At 29.6% G+C, this 23,416-nt stretch overlaps 2 protein-coding genes across 9 annotated transcripts in view; one reads left to right on the forward strand and one right to left on the reverse strand.

Moving 5' to 3' along the window:
• Positions 1 to 443: 443 nt before the first annotated feature.
• Positions 444 to 3,457, forward strand: yellow-c (L-dopachrome tautomerase yellow-c). The gene is made up of 6 exons (XM_035092381.1): positions 444 to 634; positions 1,588 to 1,862; positions 1,939 to 2,144; positions 2,264 to 2,471; positions 2,533 to 2,871; positions 3,015 to 3,457. Exons 2-6 carry the CDS (start codon positions 1,595 to 1,597, stop codon positions 3,215 to 3,217), a joined length of 1,224 nt encoding a protein of 407 aa, XP_034948272.1. The 5' UTR covers positions 444 to 634; positions 1,588 to 1,594; the 3' UTR covers positions 3,218 to 3,457.
• A 2,228-nt stretch (positions 3,458 to 5,685) lies between these two features.
• LOC118072403 (GTPase-activating Rap/Ran-GAP domain-like protein 3) overlaps positions 5,686 to 23,416 on the reverse strand; it is a 35,141-nt gene continuing 17,410 nt past the window's right edge. Inside the window, exons 1-16 of one of the 8 annotated variants that reach the window (XM_035092258.1) lie at positions 22,599 to 22,730; positions 17,529 to 18,889; positions 16,782 to 16,848; positions 16,619 to 16,702; positions 16,003 to 16,084; positions 15,804 to 15,922; positions 14,271 to 14,335; positions 14,106 to 14,172; positions 13,926 to 14,028; positions 13,724 to 13,822; positions 13,424 to 13,636; positions 12,892 to 13,163; positions 10,891 to 11,176; positions 9,456 to 9,808; positions 7,161 to 7,836; positions 5,686 to 6,186 (exon numbers count right to left, since the gene is read on the reverse strand). In XM_035092258.1, the coding sequence (XP_034948149.1) occupies positions 5,939 to 6,186; positions 7,161 to 7,836; positions 9,456 to 9,808; positions 10,891 to 11,176; positions 12,892 to 13,163; positions 13,424 to 13,636; positions 13,724 to 13,822; positions 13,926 to 14,028; positions 14,106 to 14,172; positions 14,271 to 14,335; positions 15,804 to 15,922; positions 16,003 to 16,084; positions 16,619 to 16,702; positions 16,782 to 16,848; positions 17,529 to 17,878 (3,084 nt within the window). In that variant the 5' untranslated portion in view covers positions 17,879 to 18,889; positions 22,599 to 22,730 and the 3' untranslated portion in view covers positions 5,686 to 5,938. Of the gene's footprint in view, positions 6,206 to 7,160; positions 7,837 to 9,455; positions 9,809 to 10,890; positions 11,177 to 12,882; positions 13,164 to 13,423; positions 13,637 to 13,723; positions 13,823 to 13,925; positions 14,029 to 14,105; positions 14,173 to 14,270; positions 14,336 to 15,803; positions 15,923 to 16,002; positions 16,085 to 16,618; positions 16,703 to 16,781; positions 16,849 to 17,528; positions 18,890 to 22,302; positions 22,731 to 23,416 lie in introns of those variants that run through there. The other 7 variants (XM_035092253.1, XM_035092254.1, XM_035092257.1 and 4 more) reach the window with 7 other exon arrangements.

Below are 23,416 nucleotides of genomic sequence, written 5' to 3' on the forward strand. Positions count from 1 at the left end.
AATAAGATTATCATAAACGGAAATTACATTATTAAACTCGATAAAATATTTAATTACCGTTAAGATTTCTTAATGAACGTGATAAAAGTAAAGTGATTGTATTTATTTGATAAGGATTTAAAGGATTGATTCATTCATAATTATAATTGTGACTGATTAAAGTTTAAACTTAAGAAATATGTGAGAAGTTCTACATAGTTACAATAGAAGACCTTCATTAAACATAAAAAAAAATCCTTCTAGTCAAGTCATAGTAATAAATCCAATGCTATTAAACAATTTCCGCTAATTTTAGTGCCTCGATGAATATATCGAACGAATAAGCTAAAAACACCTCACTTGTTTTGGTAAGTTTTTAAATATTTTTATTTGATAATATTTAATTTTTTTTAATAATAAAAAATATCAATTGTTTGTTTTTTAATTATGTCATTAACAAGATTGATAGTTGACAGGTGCTACCAGTCTTTGTTGGTAAATATCAATGGACACATCCAAATCCAAGCATACTTTGATCCCCAGTGTGTGGCTGACATCCATGATGACCGAGTATATAAGAGATCTGATTGCAGCTTGGTGGCATTCACGGTCGTGCCGTTCTCCAGGCTGTCTGGTTCTCCAATTTAATCCATACGTGAGTACTGTTTGATTAATTTCAAACCAATCTCTATTACAATTCACCTTCAGTTATTCACATTCTACCAATTATTATTCAATATTTATTAGATATATTATTATTTTTATGATTATTGTGATTTGCAATTCGTGTGCAATTCTTTTCTTTAAGATTTTTTTCTTTGAACTTTTTAAATATCATTCTGCATGTTTATGTAATCAATTCAACATTAAAATAAAAAAACATCACACATTTTTATGGAAAATAATATTTTTATTTAAATGAATTTGAAAAAACTTTAATGTGTTACTCTACTAAGAATTTGATTTGTTAAAGTAATTGAAGTAGTTATATTTAGATTTAATTGTGACTGAAAATACTTGTGCAATTTTTTTTAAAACAATTGAAATAAATTCATTGATTATAGGTAAAGTTTTATTTGTGAAATAATTATTGCTTTTTACGTAAACGAATATTATCAAGAAAAACATTCTTCTTATTAGTTTTACATTTCCGTACTTGCCATGCAAATTCAAACAGAGAAAGTGTCCTCGAGAATCGAGAGTGTCATCAGTAAAGAGCTAGTTACCAAACATTTTATTTCTCTCTTTACTATTCACCCACATGTCTGATAAAAAATGGCTCGTGAATTAAACCTTCTAATTACCAGTTTCATAACCAGAAAAAATACATGCGATTCGCATCCTCGTTTTAAATGAACTCGAGTGCGGATGTTAACACATTCAAGAACAATTCGACATTCAGAAAAATAACTAGCGAAGACTATCGTATAAATATATTTCGCAGGAATAAAGGTGTGGCTGGTCGATAAGCAGACAATAACAATGTTCTATTGAATAGTCAATGAATGTATGCAGGACTTGGTTACCTGTAATCAATGAAAAATCGAATAAAATAAGATAAAAAGTTTATTATTGAGGCGTGCCATTAACAATTATTTATTATTCCAGATTCATCATGTGGTATTTGTCATTGCTATTAACTCTCTCAGTAGTGAGCTGCGATCCTTTTGAAACAGTTTTTTCATGGAAACAAGTGGCCTATAACTTCCCAAATGATTCAGTGCTCAATGCTTACAAAGCTTCTGACGATTACATTGAGGGTAACAACGTGCCACTTGGCATGAATGTTTGGGGCGATAAACTCTTCATCACCGTACCACGTTGGAAGAAAGGAGTTGCGTCTAATTTGAATTACATCAGCCTTAGCGATGCTGCTTCAGCTAGTCAGTGTCATTTTCATTAATCTTGTACCTTCTAGAATTTCCAACTATCTATTAACAATTTTTTCTACTATTATAGAAGATACATCGCCATTACTCAATCCTTATCCCGACTGGGAATCCAATGATATCCATTCACCTGATGCCCTCGTCAACATCCTCAGGGTCAGAGTTGATGCGTGTGATCGATTATGGGGAGTTGATAGTGGGGTCGATGATATTCTTGGAGAGTTTAAGCAAGTACAACCTAAAAAACTTATTGCAATCGATTTGAAAACTAATAAGGTAAAAACAAATAAATTTATTTGGTATTGTGAATAAAAAAGTCGTTTTATTGAATCAGATAAAATAATCATTTAGATTTATCTTGAATAAAATAACATTGCCATTTTATTTTTTTTCAGATTATTTTGAAATACACGTTTAAAGATTCTGACATTAAATCAGACACTTTCTTTGCTGACACCGTGATTGATGTTGATCCTAAAAACTGTTCTGATGCTTACGTTTACAATTCAGATTTAGGAGCTTATGGACTTGTCGTCTATAGCTTGGCAAAAAATGATTCTTGGAGAATTTCGCACAACTACTTCCATATAGATCCTCTGAATAGTAATATCAGTTGCATAATATTAAATCTAATCCGATCACATTTAAATGCAAGATATTTCAGGTGATTTCAATGTAAGCGGCTTGACCTTCCAATGGACTGATGGAGTTTTTGGATTAGCTCTGAGTCCACCTAAAGAAGACGGCAGTAAGACTCTTTACTTCCATTCCATGGCTGGCATTCATGAGTTTTATGTATCTACAAGTATTCTAAAAAATCAAACTGCACTCGCTGATCCTCGCGTTTGGACTGAATTCCATATCGCTGGCAATAAAGGACCAATGACCCAAGGAACGTCTTCTATGTATGATCCTGAAACTGGAATTATTTACTTTGCACTAGTCAATAAAAATGCAGTGGCTTGTTGGGATACAAAAAAAGAACTTAATCCTGACAACTTCCGTAAGTATTTAGCAGTAAAATCTGTATTTTATGTAATTCATTGAATTATTTAATCTATAATAGCATTTCAAAATTAAAAGTCATTTTATATAATTATTAAAATAATGAGATAATTGATTAACAAATGTTTTTATTTTTGATAGGAATTGTTGCTAAGAATGAAGAAACATTGGTCTTCCCCAATGATATCATCATCGAACCAAAAACCAGGAAATTCTATTGTCTTGCTGATAAGCTTCCAATATTTATGTATAGTAAATATAATATTGAGAGTACTAATTTCTACATTCATTCGGCTTCATTAGATGATTTAACAGCCATTTGTAGAAATGAAAAAAAGGAGTAAGAGTCACAAAATGATTTTAATATTTTAAATTCTGCAAGAACACTCCTTAAGCCTTGAAAAAAGGATGTGGCAGAATGATTTATACTATCACAATTATACATTATACATCACCATGTTGATTTTTATTTTTTTTATTGATATGAAACCTGTTATAATAGTATTATCAAATAATTATGAATTACTGGTTTTATAATTAAATATATTATACTTTGGTATATAAATATATACTCATTTATAAGAGCTTTATTAGTATTTTATGTATTGTCATTTTTTGAATAATAAAAATGATGGATCAAATTCGTGTTTTGGAAAATATAAATTTGAAAAATCATCAACTATTTCAAGTATATAAATTACTAGATTATTTACGTTTTTAATTTAATATTGAATAGAATAATATAGTTACCATCATAGAAGATATAAATAAATAATATCATTCGAAATATTTATAGAGTTCTAATTATTTGGACTATAAAAAAAATTGTTTATAATTTATTATACATTAATTAAAGTATTTTTGAAAAGAAAACGAATACTTCTTAGATATAACATTGAATTTTATTAATTTTTTTATCATTTTTAAAAAATGGTGGGAAAATTTGATGAGTTACCTTTTTTACGCATTGAAAAAATAGAGGGCAGTACAAATAGCAACCCTTTGCGCGCATTTTTTTTTCGGCACAGCTTCCGAAAAGACGTTCCTTCAACGCTCTCTAATTTAAGCCCATTTTTTTGCATAAAAAAACAGAATTTATGTTGTTTTTGCTATTTAAGTATTGAAATAAACATTTTAAAATAGTTTGATGAAGAATAATAATAATAACTTAATCTACAAAACAAGAAATGTATAAAAAACTGTAACGGAGTCTAGATTTTTCAATGACGCTATGCAACCGGCATTTTTTTTGGAGTTTGTTTATGGAGTAACAATGAAAAAATAAAAGTCAATAAGTTGATTTATATTAAAAATATAAATAGTGAAGTGAAATAAGCCCTATCATAAATAAAATTATGCAATAATTAGTTTAAAATCAACTCCGAATATATGTCAATGCTCGCGGCGTCATTATTCCCGCCAAAAAAATGGCTGTCGTAAGTGGTTCGTGTTCATCATCAATGTGAGTGAGTGATTATTTTTATATTTATCAATCTACTAAAATATGTTTTGAAATTCAATAATTCAATAAGTCAAAGTCATTCAACAAGAATAAATAATGCATTATAATCAACAAAGTGTTCATAGCGTGAAAATTTGTGTGTTTATATTTTTTATGTGTCTAATTTTTTTGACCTTAGTTTATACTTGTGATTTAGCGTGTTAGTCTATAAACGTGTGTAATTAAGTGTGTATAAGTAATTGTGTTTTGTAATATATGGGATCACTCAAGGCTTTACTCCAAAAATTTCAGGAAAATCGGAGTTTCAACGTAAGTAAACAACAAATATTTTTTATTTGCGAGATCTATCCTTATACGATTTATCTCAATTTAATATTATCAATGTTACACTCTAAATAAATAGTGTCCTTTAAACATATTGTTATTAGTTTAGACATGTTGAATCTGTAAGCTACTGAATGATAATTAGTTACGATACCATAATTAATTCCATGTTGACATTAAAAGAAACATTTCCTCCACATAGGTATACATATATTGCTTCCGGTTGATATTGGAATATTTACAAACAGACAAAACATACAAAGTTTCGTTGCACAAATAGATATCGAGTTTTTAGCTAAACTTCAGCTTGTGCTGGAAATGTAGGAATAAACAATAATATGTAACCAAATAAATTTTCATTTTACAAATTCGGTTTATCCATAAATTCTCACTAATCAGATCGAGCCATTTGATAATAAATTTTTTTTCAATCGAAATAAAAAAGTATTTCAATTAAAATATTAAAGCCGCACATTCAAAGCCATTCAATATTTTCGGCTTAAAATTATTGCAATAGATCCCCCATTTTTATGATGTTTATTTATATAAACATTCATAAAACACTCTACTGAAATTAGTTTTTTTTTTTATTAAAACAAAGTCCTGAGAATAGATACACCATATTTGATTAAGTAAAAGGGTATTTTTATTTTTTTTTTTAATTTTTCTAATGGCTAAAAGAAATAATTTATTATGTTGATGACTGTTTAATGCAAATTAGATCTTATATTAATCTAAAATATTTATTTGGTTAAAAAAATGAGATTTAGGGAGTTGTCATGAATATTGATGATTTGTTTACTATTTTTCATAACTTAATTATGATTATAAATTTGTTTGGAGTTTTATTATAGCTAAATCTAGTGACTATTTGAAGGAGGAATATATATGAGACAGTTTTAGAACATAAATTAGGATTTATTCAATAATTTGTCACCAACATTTTTACAATGAACACGAAAGGTCGTGTTTAACAATATTTCATTTTAATCATACCCGATAAACCGTAATCGAAGGATCTAGAGATTTTTTTTAAAAAGTATTTTTTTTTTGTTGTGACTGCAAATCAGAGAGAAAACAGCGCACTGCACCGCTTCTTATAACATTTTATATTTTTCCTCCTCAATGTCTCTCATATCAATCACTTGTACTTTACTACTATCCCATACAGACAATCAAAAATTCTGACAGCAAAATCTTACCATATTTACATGGTAATCGATTCCACCACTTGGGTAGTAGAGAAAAGGTTTCAAATACTTTTGCTTTATATTTTTGATTATTTACTTGGTGTGCTAGCTGATGAAGCAGCCATGTTAGGTGTTGGACTGCTACTGCAAGATCGACTTAATAATCGATGTGGCTCAACACTTAAAAAATTAGGATCACTCGGAGGTTGTGCGTTTACTATTTCTGGCTCGACAGGACTTGGACAACGTCTTTGAGTACAATTTGAAGGTGCTGACCTTGATAAAGTGTGCAGTGGAATTCGGTAGATCCTTAGAGGTTTAGAATCACTCTGCGAGTCTAGGGAGCAAAACAAATACTGTTTATTATTTACTAACCAATGTTGAATTGAACATAGAAGTGATACGAATTAAATTTGAGTGCAGGAAAATATCTCAAGTATAATAGTAAAATATAAAATTGGATTAAATTGCCTTTTTCTATTTTTTTAAATTGAAGTTATTGATAATTAAAGTAGTTACAAATTTTTTAATTAGACAGCTATTGAACTTGAATTCTATTTTATTATTTACCATCGGTGTCATTGACCCAGTTTATTTATACCAAAAGCTCGAGCTTATTTAATTTTACCTTGATGGTATTATATTATATTATAAATGATACTTGAAGAAAAATATTGATGTTATACAAGATATAATCATTTCTAGATACGAACATACATCTTTATTATATAAAAAGGCAATCTTACCCATATCCATCATACCCTTCAGTGGTGGTGACAGGGTTAATTATATGTTAGGATGATCGATAAAAACTGAATTATATATTTATACCTCGAAATTTATCGAGCTTGAAAAATTTTGTCAGTTTATTTACGTATAATATAGTTTGATGTAATTTAATTATTAATTTGTTTGATCATTGTGTTTTAGCTTTCATATCAATACGTAATTTTTGAAATTTTCATCAAATTATAGTCAGACTTTAGTTAAAAATTAATTTGCATTAATCACAATGTTCAACTGAAAATTATTTTAGTAGATTTCTCGTGAACAAAATGTTATATGCATATTCATTAGATTCTAAAATTAATTATCTATAATTTATTGATTGTTGAATTTGAATAATTAGAAATTACGTTTCGCAATTATCCATATTCAATTGTCGTTCAAGCGTTCAATTTTAAGAAATAATTTTCAAAAATGTTTCTTGCTAAAAAAAAAATAACAAAAAATCTGTTATGTTCAGTGGTAAAATTTTAGTGTAAAGAAAAGTGTAATTAAAAGGTGCAATTATTTACGAAAAAATCTCACTTGTTAAACTGGACTGAGAAGATGGTGGACTACTGCTTCTCTCTTCTTTGTCATTAGGTTTAGAATCAACCCGAATCCTCTCGCATTTGGATACCATAAATTCTGGAGCAGTTGTTGCAAAATAGATATCTCGTTTAGAAGAGATAAGTGTGAGATTTGGCATTGCAATAGTATGCACAAGATTGCCATTAATTATTAAACGGATCTCCATCGTATCAGCTGTAAATGCAATAACATAAGGAAAGGCACAAGCGACAGCAATTGGCACTGAATTCCAGTTAAAATCGAATTCTGTAGAAGCAGCCGTGTTCTCTGATAGTTTTTGAAAATGACAAGTATTGTTATAACAGAGTAAAAGTTCTGGCTCTTCATCCTCGCATAAATCTAAGGCTGCTACAATGTGAGGTTTCATTGTTGCTTCCATATGAAGTGATTTAGTTGCACCGTCAACAGAAATTAATTCGAAATGATGTTTCAATCCACAGCAGAGTATCCACTCATTTCTTGAGTCTGTGCTCTCGATTATTGTAACAATAGAAGGTTGCTCCGAAGCGTTGTACTCTTTGATAAACCGAAATCCATCGATGGTGTCCGTGTCAGCAGATGAACACCAAGTAGTCCAAGCAGCATTGTGCTTCCATTGGAGAAGTGTTAATTTCTTTCCTATAACGACACACTGGAAAATATTTTCATTAATTTTATATCTATTTAACTTAATAATTTTTTTCATTTAATTAAAAATACTAGTTATTTAGAAAAAATTAAATGATACTTTTCTAAATAGCAATTAAAGATTATCGAGATAACAATAGAAAGGATTAAGATCATATTTTTTATTTAAAAAAATCTCAACAGTAATTGCTTCTAATTCATAAAAACGATTTTCCTTACTCTGATGTCAATTTATTAAATGTAAAATAAAATAATGAGGAAGATATTGGTAATTTCTTTTTTATTAAATACAATGAAAATAATTCAATTAAAGTCGCAATGATCGGGTATTTAATTTCAATAAAAACTAGGAAAAAAACATCAGTGTAAAACTTTTTTTCGAGACTCGTTAAAACTTTCATGTTTTTGTCATAAAGCCTATATATCTATTCGTCAGTATCTCACAGTGTTCTAATTTTGAAACTATCAAAGTTATTAATTTGAAATTTCGCATGAATATGGAGCAGATGGCTCCAAAAAAACTGACATACAAACAGATGAATATCTCATTTCTCCTTTTTGTGAAGTGGTTTCATGTTTATATTTCAAAGATTGCGGAAGATTAAAAAAATTTTTTTTAGAACATATGATCTAATAAAATATACCATATGGTATATTTTATCTTAAACATAAATAATTTTCTCTACGTTTACATTTATTTCTTCGACGTTTACAAAAATGTTATAACAAATAAAATATAATAAAGCTTAATAGGGTTGATCGTCCCTATCCGTCTTCATACGTCAGCAACTGTTGTCTCGAGAGGCTTGTAAATCTCTCTATAAACAGATCTATCGTGTTATACATTCATGATAAATAATATCAATTATTCATTTAATCATTTTTCAGACGAAAATAGGTATTTAGTAGGTTTATTTTGGTTTCTCCTTTTGGTGTTATACAAATATTGAATGAAAAAATACTTTAGGGTAGAAGTATAATAAAAGAAATATTTTTTTTGATATCTAGAATCTACAGTATTGTCACGAAATAAATATTGTTTTTGAAGTCAATTGTTTCCGATATTGATCGATTTATTATTCATAACGTCCCTCTTATTATTAAAAAAAATTAGTTTCAGTAATTCAATTATTTATTAACTTATATAATAATATAGAAAATTAATTCAGATAACTAATTTTATTGAAAAGAAAATTATTTTTGTGTACTAAAAAAAGATTATTCAATTTATTAAATTAGTTTAATTAACTATCAAGTTTTTAATTTTATTTTAATCAATAATTATTTAGAATAATTAGGTTGTAATAATATTTTTCTTATCGTAATTATAAATATTGTTTTAACTATTGTGATAATAAACTGGTAGTCTTGTACTGTTATTTCGTTCAACTCTATTGAAAGTTTTTGTATAGTAGTTTCAATGAAACTAGCTATTTACTATCTTATTACATAACGGTATATTTCATCTTGCTATAACTTGCTAATAATCTGTTTTTCATAAATAATTATTTCCAACAGTAATAAAACTAATTACCGTAGTAATTATCAATTATAATCACCGTAAATTATTGTCATTATACATTATGCGACAAGATATTTTGTAGACATTAATAACTCACTTACCATTCGCAAATGAGAGCCACCAGGTCTCGTAATACTGTAGAAATTAGATCCTCGAGTCTTGTCTAATTTACGCTCTTTCACGTGAGATCGAGTCCTAACAATATGCGGACGAGAAGTACTCGGATTAGAAGCAGTTGAAGCAAAGCTGCCAATATCTTCATCATCTTCCTCAAAGGAATTGTAATCAATACTTGTGGGACCATCACCATCAAGTTCAGATAGACGATATACGTAAACGTTGCTCTCCTTGCCTTTATCACCTGCCCTGAAGAGTAAAATTCCATGTTGTTCAACAACACTTAGTTGCTTTATTTGAACAGTTTTATCGAAAAGTAGTCTATCTGAGAATCCATCTAGAAGAAAAAAAAGTTCTTTCAGTATGATAATATTTTTTATTCTAAATTGAATGTATCGTTAACCAGAAAACAACTCAACATGTATTTCATTCTTATCATTCTGTTTTTCTTGGGGTTAGCATTAAAATGATTCGTAAATTTACACTTTAGATAATCCTTTTTACAAAAAAAAAAGGATGTTCAGAGGTTCAGATTCTACAAGTAATCTTATGAAATTTTTTCCACTTTTTTTTTATGGTGATTAGCTATATATGGTGGTAATATATTGAAAAAAAAAAATGAAAAAATATTGAAAACTTTTATTGATGAGTAAAATCAAATGTTTGGAGATTGATTATTGGTGGAAAAATAGAATTAGTTTTTATCAAATGATTCTAAAAAAAATACTAGACTGTTTACATGTGATCTTGTGAAACTTTTTATGATGGTATCAATTAAAATTGATGACATATTACTTAATTTATCTGGTAATTCAAAACCAGAGTATAATACGTTCATGCAAACTGTTTTTCACATTCATTATTTTATCTCAAAAAGTAATAGAAGAGTGGAAAAACCATCATGACACTGCTTCTGGAACTGATTTCATCCTGTCATGATGAAGTCACAATTATTTAGATACTCTGATGATTCTGCTCAATATCTAAATGCATTTTATGAAACTGACGTAATTTATTTGCAATGATATTTCCAGCTAATAAATAGAATAAATCAATTGATGATTATTTTAAATTATTGACGTTTAATTCAATGTCATTCAGGTTGGTTAAATAGAACAATCATCAGAAATCCTAACATAAATCATGAATTTAACATGACCTTTTTCATCATCTATGTCTAACTTTGCTCCAGATATTCCAACAACTCTCATAGGTACCAGTGAATTTATTTCAATTATTTATTAATTTAGTTCTGTGTAAATAAATGAAATATGTCTCCAACAGGTCCCTGACATGGTCATTATTTGTAAATAATGTTTCACTATTAAAAGAGAAAGAGTACTAGAGTCACATAAGTTTAAATCAACTGAAAGGAATTATTGTTTTGTTGGATGAAGTACTATTAAATTAATTATTAACCTTCAACCAAAAAGGTTCCATTCTCAGTTGCAAGAATTAATTTATTTTCAGACCAAACATCTCCGCAAACTAACTCATGATGGAAGTCAGGGTATATACATCTTGGCTCCCATGGTCTTGGTTTAAGTGGACCAACGGTTGCTAGAGATGTTGGAGCAAGACCTCGAACAATTGCTTCTAGTTTGAGAGCTTGTCCAACTCGTACCATTTCTACAGCCCTTGTCTCTTCTCTTCTACGTCCTGGAGTCTCAACTACATCCGAAAGTGCACGACGATTCAGCATACTCTAGAAGCAGTAGGCGGTACATTTAATTATATATAAATAGTCGTGCAAATCGATAAATTATTATCTACGCAGGAAATTTATAACAGACTGTATATGATATAAGCAGACTATTTGATAATCCTGATAAGAATTATCTCACATCTGGACATGTTAGTTTCTATCTTCGCAGTAATATTTTTACTACGACATATTTTATGTAGAGCACTGCATTAATATTATTAGGACCATTCCCTGGTAGAAATAAAATCGAGGTGGTGATAAAACTAGTCAGGTAAATTTAAGGCAGTCTAAGTCGACTTGGTTCAATGGTGTTGAGATGATCGATAGGGTACTTTTTTTTCTTTCAGAAGATGAGATAAATGAACCAAGATGAGGTGGACAGTTGGAACTAAGATAGATGGAAAATGAAATATTATTCCCAACTTGAATCAACTTATATCAGATTTTTTTGACGAAAAACTATTTGTTTATTTAAATTTATATATTTCTTTAATTCTAACCACTTTTATATTTTATTTTGAATGTTTATAGATATATTTATTCTTATAAAATATTTCATCGTATCCACTAATTCCGATGGTTGTTGGATAATAAAAAGAAGTACTTAAATCGTAATAAATTTGTGTGAAATACGATGAGAAAGATTATCTGTATTAAATAGAAAAGAATTTTACAAAATATGTTTAATGTTAACCTTGGGAATTATTTTTAGTTTATTTCAATTTTTATATACAAAATACAATATTCATTAATTTTTATCAACTTTTTTTAAAAACGTTCTCTTGTCAAGGAAGACAGACATTGTTGGCACAGATTTAGGGATTACTTTTTTATCTCACTTTGATTTTGAACATTGAAGCGAAAATTAAAAAAATAAATAAAAAATATTTAAACTGAAAGTTCATACTCTAAAACATTTCAGTCGATTGCAATCCGAGTTTTTTTTTTTTGTGCAATCACAGTTATTTGACATTTCCGAAATTGAACCCTTCGCTGGCAATCTGGGTCATTGACGGCCCATATAAAAATCTGTGATAAGAAATTTATTTGTAAATGTTACATTTTATTTGAAAATTCATCAAATGTTTATCTTTTAAAACCTATTGAAATACTTTCTAAGAAGTTCAAATTTAACCGGCAATTTTTGTTAGCATTTCAGAGACATAGAAAAATAAATTGGTAAACTTTAACAATTTAGTCTTCTAGCACAGCGAAAAATTTCATTGCTAGCAGTGGAGTAATTTACGTAAATGATGAATTACACATCACCAGTACTTGAAGCATCTTCTAAGCTAAAACTACACCTACAAAGAAATTATATTTCATTGTCTTGAAAACTTTTCAAATTATCATACGAAACTTTTCAAAAATAATTCCCAAAGATAATTTTATTTATCTAAAGAATTAGGTCTTTATTAAAATTCAATAATAAACTTAGGGCTGGAGTTCAGGCTATAATCAAATAATAAAGTTTAACTTAAATAACCAAGTTTAATAACAAAATTAAAATTACGCTTATTACCAGCACTAATATTTACATTGAAGTTATTTTTTTGCAGTCTTACTCAATACAAACCAACTCAATGCTTTAATTTATCTTGACCAGAATGTTGTTTTTATTCGTGGTCAGTATCTTAATTAAATCCTCACAACTTCTACTAGGGTCAACTACTCGAGTTAATTCACCTTTAGTATTGTATACGTACAGAACTTACGTTTCCTTTACTATCTTGGGTATGCTCCTGATACATGTCTCGAAGTAGAGTGTCCAAAGTTCTCTCTCGTTTCCGGGAAAAGGTTGGAGTATCAAAAGTAGCTTTCTCACCGTTGATCAGTTTCACAAGAAGGAATTCCCGTAAGTTATAGGGGTCCTCGAATATTGGAGGGCAGGGTAAACTTGGCCCGAATAGAGGCACGTTTTCATCGCAGTAAATTGCGATTCGCCAACCCTGTCCATTCTCGGTGGTTGTCACTACGGCAAATACATCTGAAAGCAAATCCAGTCATCGCAAAAATGTATCCAACTGCTTTTTAAGCTCGAGTAAAAAAAATTTGGTAACAGTTTTTTCGGCATTTCTATGAATTTATGGTTATCCTAGGATCCACTGAATATATTTTTTTTTTTCAAATCTAGGTTTCTTCCAGTTATTATTTGTTTTCAATTTCCAGGTTAAATAACATTGGAAATGATTTTCCATTGATACTGTTATCTCTAAAAATAATGACTTTATTTCAATTAAAACTCACGAGTAAACTGGCTTTTTATGCAATTGGGATTGAAGGTATCCAATACTGTAGGGTCATCGGTGTAAATAATATTGACAATGTCGTTTCCAATATGTCTCTTCCGTTCCAATTGCTGAGGATTGTCTTTAGAATGAGGTAATAAGGTGCTCACATGATACATAACTTCATGACCTGCGTAAACTGTATAAATACTCTCTTTGCCAGTCATGTCACCTGGAAATGAAAGAATTTTTAAAGTCACGAATTTATATGCCTTTTAAATGTTTGAATATATTTCTAAAGCAAAGTAGGCGCCCTCACCTTTGACATCCAAACCGCCTCTGTACTTATCCCACCCCTTGAGGCGAATCCTCTCTCCTAGAATTTCTAAGAACCTCTCGAACTCTGGGCTTGTCTTCTCTGTAAGCACAAAAATAGATCGATCAGCCCTTTTTCCACCTCCAAACTGTGAATTTACTTTTAATAAATTCTTCTTCTTTTAAATACATATAGACATAGATACCATTCGACAACATTTCGTCGTCAGATGTCTGACCCTCGCGGGCATATATAACGCCGAATTTAAAATTCACTGAACCCTCTTGCTCCTCCAGTAACAAAAGATCCTGTTGAATACGTTAAATTTTATTTGATAACATTTGAAATTCTACCTCAGTTTCTACAATAAGCACTAGAAGATTACCTTTTGTATTTCGGGAGAAAAAATTTCTCGCGGAGCTTTATCAAACTTTTCTATCCCAAAGAAATTGCTGATAAAAAAAAGATGTGTTTGTGTGTGTGAATAATGGTTTTGCATAAATTTTAGATTTCTTTATGATTATTATCATTATTTTATTTCGTTTCTTACCTTAAAATCTGCTTCACGGTCATCGATTTATTTGACGAGTAAGGTAAAGATATTTTTTGTGCCCCCTATATTTCATGAAAATAAATTATTTGATTTATTATTCAAATGTAAAATTCGTCGGATGAATAAATTATTTGCACCGAGTTACAATGATATAAAAAGTAATTGGACTGAATGAAAATTCTTGAGAATGAGGTAATTAAAATTTTGTATGCTTGAATAATTAAAAAATATTTTTATTTATCTAATGGAAAATGGAAAATTTTAAATAAAAGATTAATTCAATTTTTTACTTTCCATTGAGTTTTATATGGAAGAAATTGAATAAATAAAATGATATTTGTTCTTTAAAATAACAAAATTGACATCTTTAACGTTGTTTCAGATTTTTGAGAGGATATATTTTATCTTTTTCGTCATCTTTCACGTATAATGTAATAAAAAAGATAGCAAATGCCGTATTGAAATAAATTTTCTCTTATAGAGGATTTTATGCTGAGAACATTTTTCTGAAGATGAAAAATAAGAGATATAAAAATCAATGTTAAATATATATTTCTTTAGAATATAAGAATCTGAATAATTATAAAAATATATTTAGGTTATATTATTTATCATTGTTTAAAAAGAAAGAAGATTTAGGAATACATGGAAATTTTTCAAATCGTTTAAATTATTCAAACTGATTGTCTAGCTTTCAGTTGACATCCTCACATGATATGAAGAAAATGTGTGAAATATTATCGTTGAAGCACGATGAGGACAAGTTTCTCCTTTTGAATATTCATTTAATGAATATGTAATCATCGTTTACAACTTTTTGTGGTTGTAACTCGATGCAAATTATTCTGTATCAAGTTGATGCAAAAATTCGTGAAGTATTTCTTCGTTTGCAAATTCGATTTAGTAGCTGAGTAGAAATCCAGTAATTTTTGTATCACAAATTGCATTCGACAGGTAAAAAAAATTTAATTACAATTCTAGGTAGAATTAGATATCATTGATGTAAAAATATTGTTGAAATTTCATGTTTCAAATTTTTTGGGTTAATGGAAACTCGACATTACATTTAGTACTTGCATAAACTAGGAAAAACATTTTTTAGAGAGAGTAAATGATGAGTGAAAAATTAAAATCAGACCAAAACTCTAGAGTATTTTTTTTTTTTAAACTATACTCTTTATGTTATTGCAAAAATTAATTTTTTCTCTTTTTTTATTTAACTATTAATTTTATAATTAATTAATTTTGTTGTAAATTAAAATTACAAAAGCTCTCAAATGTTTTTATTAACTTGCAAAAAAGCTTGTTTACAAAAAACTTAATTCTCGTAACGTCATGCATTAATTTAAAATTAAACATTGAAGCACATAAAAATAAATGTCTAATCTTCTATTTAAATTAAAAGTAAAAAATGAAAAAATAATTCATATTTCACTACAAATCTTTGACTTTATAAATCTTTATAAAAAATTAAAAATTATAAGAATGTTTGCATCTAGAAGGAATAAATTTTACTTGTTAAAAACTTACGGTTCGCCTCCAAAGAATAACCCTATAATGAGGAACACACTGATCTCCTCCATCACTAAGCACAACTGACAAGAAGAGAGGATTTCTTTCGTGATCCGATGCAACATAATTTTGATGAACTGTACATACATAACACATACAAGATATCAAAAGATAATACTCATAAATAGAATAAAATGATTGTCGTTCAATTACTTACGCTTTCCTAGAAAATATTTAAAGTACCAACGTGTCTGGTATTCAGGATTTTCTAATACAGGTGTGCTAGGAGAACCGAACATCTGGAACATTTCATAAAGCTTTATAATTCACCGTAAACGTTCTATTCTCTGATACTATTGTGATTTCATTGATTTTTTAACAGAACTTTCAATCTTTTCAATTTAATATTCAGTTCAGGAAGTAAGCAGAAAACTGATAACAAAATTTGATTCAATAGAATGAATACAATATGAAAGTAGAAAAAATTTATTAATTAAAATTATGAAAATTTCTTGAATATAAAATGAATGAAAATGGTTTATTAAACATCTCCATTAAGTTGATGAAAAAATAAAGTTCAAAGTTTTCATGAACATCAAGTCAGAGCACTTTCATCAAGCTTGATGGAAATAATTTAACCTTTGATGATATTCACTTCAAGATGAATTCTTAAACTGAACAGTTAAGATAAAACGAACGATTGAACGTTGTTTGTGATAAAAAATTGATTTCTTTTTTTTCTAATTATTTAGTAGAAAAGTCATTTTACCCCCGGATAACTTGGGTTGCCCCGATTTCTCGTGCACGTAGAGTGTATAATAGATAAACTTTACCTCTTCTTTTTCTCCTGGCGAATCGCCATTTTCCACACGAAATCTCCGACCGTTTTCTGTCCCATCTTGCTCGATTTGTGGCAACTGGGGGAAACAACGACATCAAACATTAAGTTTAAAATCTGATTAAACTTTCTTTATTAACTTTACAATGTTAATTCACCATTTCCACGCTTCCATAACATCTTCTTGACAGAACACCTCGTCTTGATGTAGTATCTGTGGACGATCTAGAAATAAAGAATTACCTCATTTATCAATTACTGTAATAACATCCAGTAACAAGTGATAATGATTAGAAATAAAAGTAAATAGAGTTTAAACACTTGGTGTTAATAACGTCAAGTTATGCAAACTTATTAATAGGAAATGAATATACTTCGTAGTATAGATAATAATGATAAGTTAACAAAAATACTTGAATTATCTAAATTCGAGTACAATAATTACGATACCTTTTGTATTAGTTTTCAATTGTGTAATTTATTTTCTCCTTAACTTATCTAGGTTAATTAGAACGCCATTGAGGTCGTACTTCCGTGGTGTTACACGACATCGTAAAACAAATAAAGCAAATTTTAACCAACGCGATTCAGAATATTGATTTTTCTCAAGTTTATTCTCTCATCACTTTCTAACTTTTTAATTATGAGAAAAATTATTTATGATATTAACTTTTAATTACAAAGGTCAAATTAAATTGATTAATGAATTAAAATTCAGATATACATATATTTGTATTTTATGATTAAACGCAAATCAATTAATGTTATTAATTAAAGATTAGAAGCTGCATGTCATGATAACGAATTTCAATAAATAGGATTATTATCTCTACGAAAATTATTATAATTAATATCATGACTATATAATATTTTTATTTTTTTGCTGCTTAAGAATAAACACCTACACATGATGACTGGCACGACGATGAAGGTGTCTAAGCTGTGATGATGTGAGAACAGGCACGCAAACTGATCTTGATCGATCCCTGACTATTCTTGGTGGTGCAGAAATCTCTTCATCACTTTCTCGATCACTAGTGGGTGGACTAACATTACCACCACTTTCTCGACTTGATCTTCGACGATGTTTGTCATTAGGCAATAGTAGAGAATTGTTGACAGCTGATGCTGATGATGAGGTTGAAGTGATGTTTGCTGAATTATTTGAACCTCCTGCTGACGTTGGTGTGTTTGAGGATGAACTCAAAGACAAACCTCTAAGACGTGTGACTAGTTTCATGTCTAAACCGAGCATAACTTGTGTCTAACTCAATTCTCCAACTTGTCTTCTCTCTTGTAGTTTAGTGTAATAAATAATACTTGCGGGTGTATTACTTAAGACCTTTAATAAATTGATTGTTATCGACACTTTTATAATACAAAGTTTTGACATAAATTATCAAGTGTTTGAATGAATAGAACATATTCAGGTCGCACATTGACAGTGTCATTAATAATTTAAAGTTTAAATATATGGCAGGTAATAATTTATCTAAGGATTTTTGTTATACAAGCTTTGTAAATATAAGTAAATAAATATACTCTTATCGTACGTTGTCCTTGGAGTTTGATATCAGTATGAAGTGCACTGTTTTTACTTAATTCAAACAATTCTATAGTTTATATGAATCGACGTACTATCCTTCACATGCTAGTTCTCATTTACTTCTCTTCCGCTCTGTTTCGCTCTGCTAGTTCGTTGAATATCATTGTCTACATTTACATATTAACATTTATATCGTTGTCCTCACACGTTGTTGAATTATAGGTTCATCATCTTCCCTGCGCTATTGACCCTGCGAGATCAATTAGCTTAATGTAAAGATCGCTCGTTTGCTCAATCGAATTTTATTACAAGTAGGCCGAATACACTTCTCTATCTGGTACAATGAATATTTTCCTTGAGATAAATTCCTCGTAACTCTACAATCATTCTCTTTAGCACAAACTGTTTGGTTATTTATGATAAATGTCTGATGATTTTTATTTTCTTCACTATTTCATTTCACTTTAAATTTTCACTCGACTTTTATGTTCATCGTTTTCGAGAGGGTTCATCTAAGCAGTGGAGAATAAAGCTTGTACTAAAAGTCGACGTTGTAATTCTCGGATTACCCGGGAATTTAAACTGTTGTAGAACGTGAACTTTTATGCAGTATCTCACAACTAAACTGTGCTGATGATGTATCAGAATTCTAGTCTTTTATTTTTTGTCTTAAGTAGTTTTTTTTTTTACATCAGTTTTTGTGATGTTGGACTGGGAAATCTGTCAGCAGAAATTTGTTTGATTTGATTAATAAATGAACAAGGATGTTTATATTATTTTGATGGATGGAATTTATTTCGTCACTAGATTCTTTGCTGATGGCTCAATACTTGATTAAGTACCATCTCGTTAGGCTCGATGACAACAGAGTAACTGGAGCGTGGCCCGAATAAGAGACACCTCGTCGCTCGGGCTCCCGACCCCTACTGAGCGCCAACCCCGATTCTATACCACCCTCGCGCTTCTTCGTCTTCTACTACTATATCACTCACACACCTATACCTATCGTTCATCACTGGAACACGCTTGTCGACTCAAGACAGCACTTTACCACCCATTCTTTCATTCGTCTAACTCTGTAATTCTGTGCTGTATAGTATTAACTAAATCCCCGTATACTTTAGTAGGAGATACTTATTTTTGCGATATAACAGGAAAACTTTTTACTTATCCTTGGGGTGCCAACATTTTCACCTATAAAATTTTTATTTCTTAACTTGGAGATTTGGTTGCAGTAAACGAAGTCATAAAGTACGCAGTTGGTTGCAATGTTTGTTTTTTCTTTATATATATTCTTTTTATTGGACTAGTAAATGTACTTTATGGAAAATAATTTAAATTAATTTTTTTTATTAATATTTATTTATTATTTTTTGTGAAATAGTTAAATATTTATTTGTAAATAATACAAGATAAATAAATAATTTTAAAGATTTTTAATTTTTGTAAATTTATAATTAATTAGTATTGGAAAAAGTATTCATGTCAATGTTGAAATAAATTAAAAAAAAATATTTACATAAATTATTAAATTTTATTTAAAAGAAAGAAAAGTAAAAGTTTAATTTTTTAAATTTTTGTTTCTGAGAGTTAAATATTAAAATTAAAAGTTATTAAAATGTCAAAAGAGTGTTGCCGTAGTATTCATAATAAATTTTTGAAACAAAGTTAAGAATTAAAATCTTGAAGAGAAGATGTTGCCACCCAACTCATCCTATAATGTGTTCTTATATCGAGTAGTAGAACCTTGTTCAAGTTCAATGACTTGACGACCCAATCTTCTTTCTGGCTTTCAGGGAGACACGAATATAAATTTCTATTCCTCCTCATACTATTTATCAACTCTTCACACCTATATCTGTGAGGTAAGGGCTTTAAAGCAACATTTTCGGCTTTTCTACGGTACGAAATACTGAGCCGAAAACTTTAAAACATTTATCAACGCGTTGATAGCGTAGTAAGAAGTCTTAAGGCAGGATTTCTAGCTTTATCAACCAGACTAAAATACATGCCACCAATTTTCGATTTTTCTATTAACATAAATCACTTTTTTTATGCAAGTTTATTAATTTTAAATGACGAAATAAGAGTTTCGTAATTTATAAATACCTTGAGTTTGATACTAAAAAGTTACAAGTAACTTTCTAACCCTTTTTTTTTTTTTTTAGAGATTAAAATATGTACTTGGAATTTTTTTTCTTTAATTTACTGATATTTTTAATGGCTATAAATTTTATAAAGTTATTTTTTTGATTTTAGATAAAAATATGACCTTCCTTATGATTTATAAACGCTTGAAAGTGATTAATTATAAAAAGTTAAAAATCATTAACAACTACATTAAGGTTAAACAAATTTTATGAAACCTTTAATTTGATTTTATCTATTTTTCAACAAAAACACAAGCTTTTTTCATTTTGACTTACAGATTTTTAAAATGCCACTGGCTACATTTGTTTTGAAATTTCGTTTTTTCTGTGTCATGCACTGGACCACGATAATTTAATTGACATCTGAATAGTAGAAATCATGATAGTGTTTTATAGCCACTGAGAAACAAACATACGAATTTGATAATAGTAACATTATTTATCTATAGTCTTCCATAGTCGAGGGGGAAAATTCCTTGTTTATTCGCTAGAAAAACTGAGACCATGATTTTTAAATTGCTCTTAAAAGCTCTGAATTAATAATACTGATTATTTTAATTAGCTATCTTAAGCTCAGATTAATCAAATATTTATCAAAATTTTTTACTCACAAGAAAAAAGATTTCATTTGTTTTAAAATTCAATCATGATGTTTATTTTTTTTTTTTTAGTTAAAAAAAAATGAGTTTATTTAAATAATGTCTTTTGCAAGGTTTCTTTTAAACAAATACCGGTTTTTGACTGTAAAAAAGTTGTTTTGTTCGAAAAAAGTAATTAAATAAAACGTAAAAATAGCGAGCTTTTGACTTTATATTATAATTTTTATCATGAAAAATATTAGAATAAAATATTGCATACGATCGTTAAAAATTTTTCTTTCAGGTACTTAGAATTAATTGTAGGTCAAGCATAGGCTAATTTTTTAAACTCTTTGCAAATTAAAACCAATAATCTGATAAACCAAGAAATTAACTAAATAACTTTAATTATACAAATAATTTTAATAATCTTTTTTGTTTATCTATTGTTCATTTTTGGATAAACTTTATTTTTACCTGATTATTATTTTTGATCTACAATAAATTGAGCAAACATTAATCTATTTTCATTCTCTTGCCTCCTCTTCTCTCAATACAACTGCAAATATTGATAAAGCATAGATACATAAAAGATAAAGACTCTTAACTTTTAAATAACAATGTACAACCTACACAAATACTATATCAGTGAACATAATCTATATCAAACTTTCCGAGTTGCATTAGCGATTTTCTCTTGGTTCAAACTAGACCACGAAATCCTAGGGTTTTGCAATATATAATATTTCCGATAGTTTTCAGCTACTGGGAAACTTGAAAGAAAAGATTTTCGTAATATTAAAAAACTCTTGTCCCAAGATCCATTTGAAATTCTCCGAGCATATTACACAAAGCGGACTGGTTGTAAAACAAGACAAGTAATACCCAGTTAAGACACTACCACTTTCTGCGACGCCCGGATGGCGCGTTGCACTTTCCCCTCCCACCCTCGACTATTCCAGCGTCCCGACGCCGGGTGCATCGGCACCACCACGTATATATACATACATACCTAATCGCCACACGATACTCGCAACGTAGCCGGCGCATACAACTGATGCGCGCTATATCCACATATACATGAGCCCGTATCGACCTATACGCTCGACCCGTATTCCCGCCACGATGGACTCTCTTTTTCGTTTATCGTTACGTATATCTACAACATGAAGATCACCCGCCCATGCCGCAGTCACCCTGAGGTTATGCACCAGATAATAGATACGACTACTAGACTACTACTATTCGGCAATCCCTTCTGTCATCCTTCTCACCAACTTTCGCTATATATCGCCAAACCGCAAATCGGTTTTAATTCCTTCCTTTGCGTGACATTTAAGACTATTATTAAACACCAACACGCAAATATTTTTTCGACTTGAAAGATAATAAAGATTTCATTTACTTTCATGATTAATACACTAGTTCACATACACACTTTTGCTACGGACTTGAAATTCTTCACTTGTGATCCTGATATAAATAACCCAATGCCTAGGTCATTTGCTTAATATTATGTAAATTGGAGTATGAATATAAAGATATTTTTCATTTTAATTTCATTCTCAACCAGACGATTTAAAAAAAATTTTTTTTTCTTGTTTTTATTTCTTTTTTTTAGTTGAATGCTTCACTTGTAGGATGATGATGATGATGATGATGATGAAAGGGGATGTTGTATTATTATTCAATTAAACTCACGATTATTTGAGACAGAGAGTTAACTCAAGCGAAAGTATCAACTCATTGTATACACGAACGCGTTAGTCGTTAGACGCGCGACACGCGACTGACGATGCGTTGAAAAATAAAAAGAGCAATAGCCAGCGCGCTGTGTACGTTGAAGAAATGTGTGTAAGAGCGCTTGCTCTCAGTGAAACACGCGCGTAAATTTGGATTACAATGGCGTGACGATATAGATTGAAGGTAGTTGGTTAACAGTTAAAGTAAAGGGAAATTGATGCTAGGAGAGTTATAATGATTTATTCGAACCCATACTTCTTATTTATAATCTTTAATCTAACTTTTCACCTTTACTCCATACGCAACCCAACCTTTTCTACTGATTGTTAGTTCACACCGTCGATATCATCGGACCATTATTCATCCGATAGACGTGCTAGCAGGCGGATATCTAGAGCTGATAAGGTCGTTCGCACGTTAGAGTTCTCTCTCTGTATACCTCGAGGTAAATTTCCCTCTTTTTCCTCGGTTATCAGCAACGCAGTTGAATACGCGAGGCATGAAGAGAGAGGAGTGAGGCTTTTACTGGCATCAGTATCGTTCACTAACACGACAATTATGTCATTGCTGTTGTTGTCACAACGATAATTAATTGCCAGGCTCCACGCAAACTCACGGTGGAATAAAAAATAAAATAGAGATGAAAAACTTTTCACTAACACGTAGGGAGAGGAAATAAAATGAAAAGTTCTTTAAGCTTGAATATAAATACCGTCGCGACGTTTTAATTATTACCGTGATTAGTATGAGGGGTTGTAAGACTCGAGTGACTGTTT

Source organism: Chelonus insularis, unplaced genomic scaffold (assembly GCF_013357705.1).
Source record: "Chelonus insularis isolate UGA/USDA-ARS -01 unplaced genomic scaffold, ASM1335770v1 contig_93_pilon, whole genome shotgun sequence".
NCBI lineage: Eukaryota > Metazoa > Arthropoda > Insecta > Hymenoptera > Braconidae > Chelonus > Chelonus insularis.